This window comes from Haliaeetus leucocephalus, unplaced genomic scaffold (assembly GCF_000737465.1).
Source record: "Haliaeetus leucocephalus isolate CR32 unplaced genomic scaffold, Haliaeetus_leucocephalus-4.0 Scaffold110, whole genome shotgun sequence".
Lineage (NCBI taxonomy): Eukaryota > Metazoa > Chordata > Aves > Accipitriformes > Accipitridae > Haliaeetus > Haliaeetus leucocephalus.
In genome coordinates, this window is record NW_010972546.1 from 2,450,014 (window position 1) to 2,452,032 (window position 2,019).

The 2,019-nt window shown below is 68.3% G+C and overlaps 2 protein-coding genes across 3 annotated transcripts in view; one reads left to right on the forward strand and one right to left on the reverse strand.

Moving 5' to 3' along the window:
• Positions 1 to 1,537, reverse strand: part of LEPREL4 (leprecan-like 4) — a 5,003-nt gene extending 3,466 nt beyond the window's left edge. The window contains exon 1 of the mRNA XM_010585723.1: positions 1,283 to 1,537. Coding sequence (XP_010584025.1) covers positions 1,283 to 1,537 — 255 coding nt within the window. The remainder of the gene's footprint in view (positions 1 to 1,282) is intronic.
• Positions 1 to 2,019, forward strand: part of FKBP10 (FK506 binding protein 10, 65 kDa) — a 10,202-nt gene that overhangs the window by 2,997 nt on the left and 5,186 nt on the right. The window contains exon 2 of one of the 2 annotated variants that reach the window (XM_010585590.1): positions 1,598 to 1,729. In XM_010585590.1, coding sequence (XP_010583892.1) covers positions 1,665 to 1,729 — 65 coding nt within the window. In that variant the 5' untranslated portion in view covers positions 1,598 to 1,664. Of the gene's footprint in view, positions 1 to 1,528; positions 1,730 to 2,019 lie in introns of those variants that run through there. The other variant, XM_010585589.1, reaches the window with a different exon arrangement.

Genomic DNA, 2,019 nt, shown 5'->3' on the forward strand with positions numbered 1-2,019 from the left:
GGGGGGTGCGATGCGCGGTGCTGCGCGGTGCTGCGCGCTCCGCGGTGCGCTCCCGTGTGGGTGGGTGGGTGCGCGGGGCTGCGCCCTCCCCGCCGCCGGCTCGGTGCCCCAACTCGCGGGGAGTCACCCCGTGCTCCTTGGGGTGCGCCCCACGCTGCGGGCTCTGGAGGATGCGCTCGGGGGCTGCACGGCCCCGGGGATGTGCTCGGCGCTGCAGGCTGCGGAGCGGGGAGTGTGGGGATGGGGGGGGTGTGGGGGTGCACCCTGTGTCACAGCCACGGGGAGCGCACCCTGTGCCACACTGTGCTGCCCTGGGGCTGCTGGCCAGACCCCCCACCCGGCTGTGCCCGGAGCCGCTCTTGCTGCCGGCTGGTGCCAAGCTGGAGGCTGCACACCCTGCGCCGTGCCAGATCCCAGGCCTCAGGGCTGCACCGCGCCAGGCCTCGGCACGGCCACGTTGGCCCCAGCCCAAGCCCAGCGCTTTGTTGCTGGCTGGACAGTGGTGCTGAGGGATGTCACAGCGCAGGGCAGGAGCCAGGGCACTGCTGAGGTTTCTTCTTGCGGAGCAGAGGCCGTTAGCAGTGCCCAGCACCTCCCTGCAGACGAGCAGCTCGGTAGCTCGCAGGCTGGGATGCCATCGCCCCAAAGTAAGTGCTCACTTGCCCCAGAGTCAGGCCCTGACCCCACAGTGCCATGGGAAGAGCCCCAAGTCCCCCAAAGCGACTCTGAGAGGTGCTGAGGTTGCTCAGCCCCGGCACAGTGCACTGGGGAGCTGCAGAGCACCCTGGGTCTGGGCTTGAGGGAGCAGATAGCGCTTTGCTTGGGCTTTTGCTCTCGCCAGTAGCACTGTGCCTCGGAGAAGCCAGGTTTCAGTTTGGGGTTATGGCCTGTCATATCTCCCACCTGGGACTTGCCAAGGGCTCTCACCGTGCTGCCTGTCTCTTGCCGACAGGTTTGGGGGAGCAGGGATGCGTGGGCAACACGTATGTGTACATTAAGTGCCGTTCCCATTTGTGTAAGACCGTTAGAGGGGTAGTTTCCCATTTTTAATCATTGCCTTGGGACTGGGTAGCAGCATCCTGGGCCGCGGGAGCGATTAACTGGGCCACGGCAGGAGCGCAGCCAGCGCTAGGACCCGGGGCGAGCGGGGCCGGGATGGGACCTCCAGCTGCACAAACTTGCTTCCAAATAGCTCCCTTCGGCTTTTTCCTTCGCAGAAGGAACTGCCCAGAAAAAAAAAAAAGAGATTGGGGGGGAAAAAAAAAAAAGCAACCCTCCCGACGTGGAGCTTTGACGCTGCGGCTTCTCCCGCCGGGCCCCGCTGCCGCCGCCCGCAGGGAACTTGCCCCGGCGATGCCGCGGGGCGACCGGCGGTGGGAGCGGGGCGGGCGCGCCAGGCCCGGGGTCCACGTGTACAGAAATTCCAGCTCGGCCGGGGCTGGGCCCGCATCCCACGGGAAGGGGCGGCCGGGCCGGCTCCGCCGCTCCGCCTTCCCCCCGCCGAGCCTTTCCGCCGGCCGCAGCCTCCCAGCGCCATGTCCCCGGGCTGCCTCGTCCTCCTCCTGAGCATCCTGGGGGCCCTGGGGCTGGGCGACCCCGGCCCCCTGGAAGACGTGGTGATAGACAGATACTATATCCCCAAAATCTGCCTGCGGGAAGTCCAGATGGGGGATTTCATTCGCTACCACTACAATGGGACCTTTAAAGATGGCAAAAAGTTTGACTCCAGGTATAGCCCTCGGCTCTTTACCGAATGCATGCGGCCCCGGCCAGCCGTGTGCTGCGGGGGGGTCCCTGCATGCCTTCCTCCCCAGTCCGCGGGCGTGTCCCCCCGTCGCACCCCCAAGGGCCGGGGGGGCAGCGAGGCGAGGAGCCGGCCCCGGGCCCCGCGGCTCGGACCCCCAGGAGGGCTTTCGGCGGGCGCCGGGGGCGAGGACGGGGGGGGCCACGGGAGCCCCGTACACGTGTCAGCCCCGGGGGCCCCGGCGTGGCCCCCAGCGAGCCGCCGAGCGCAGCCCC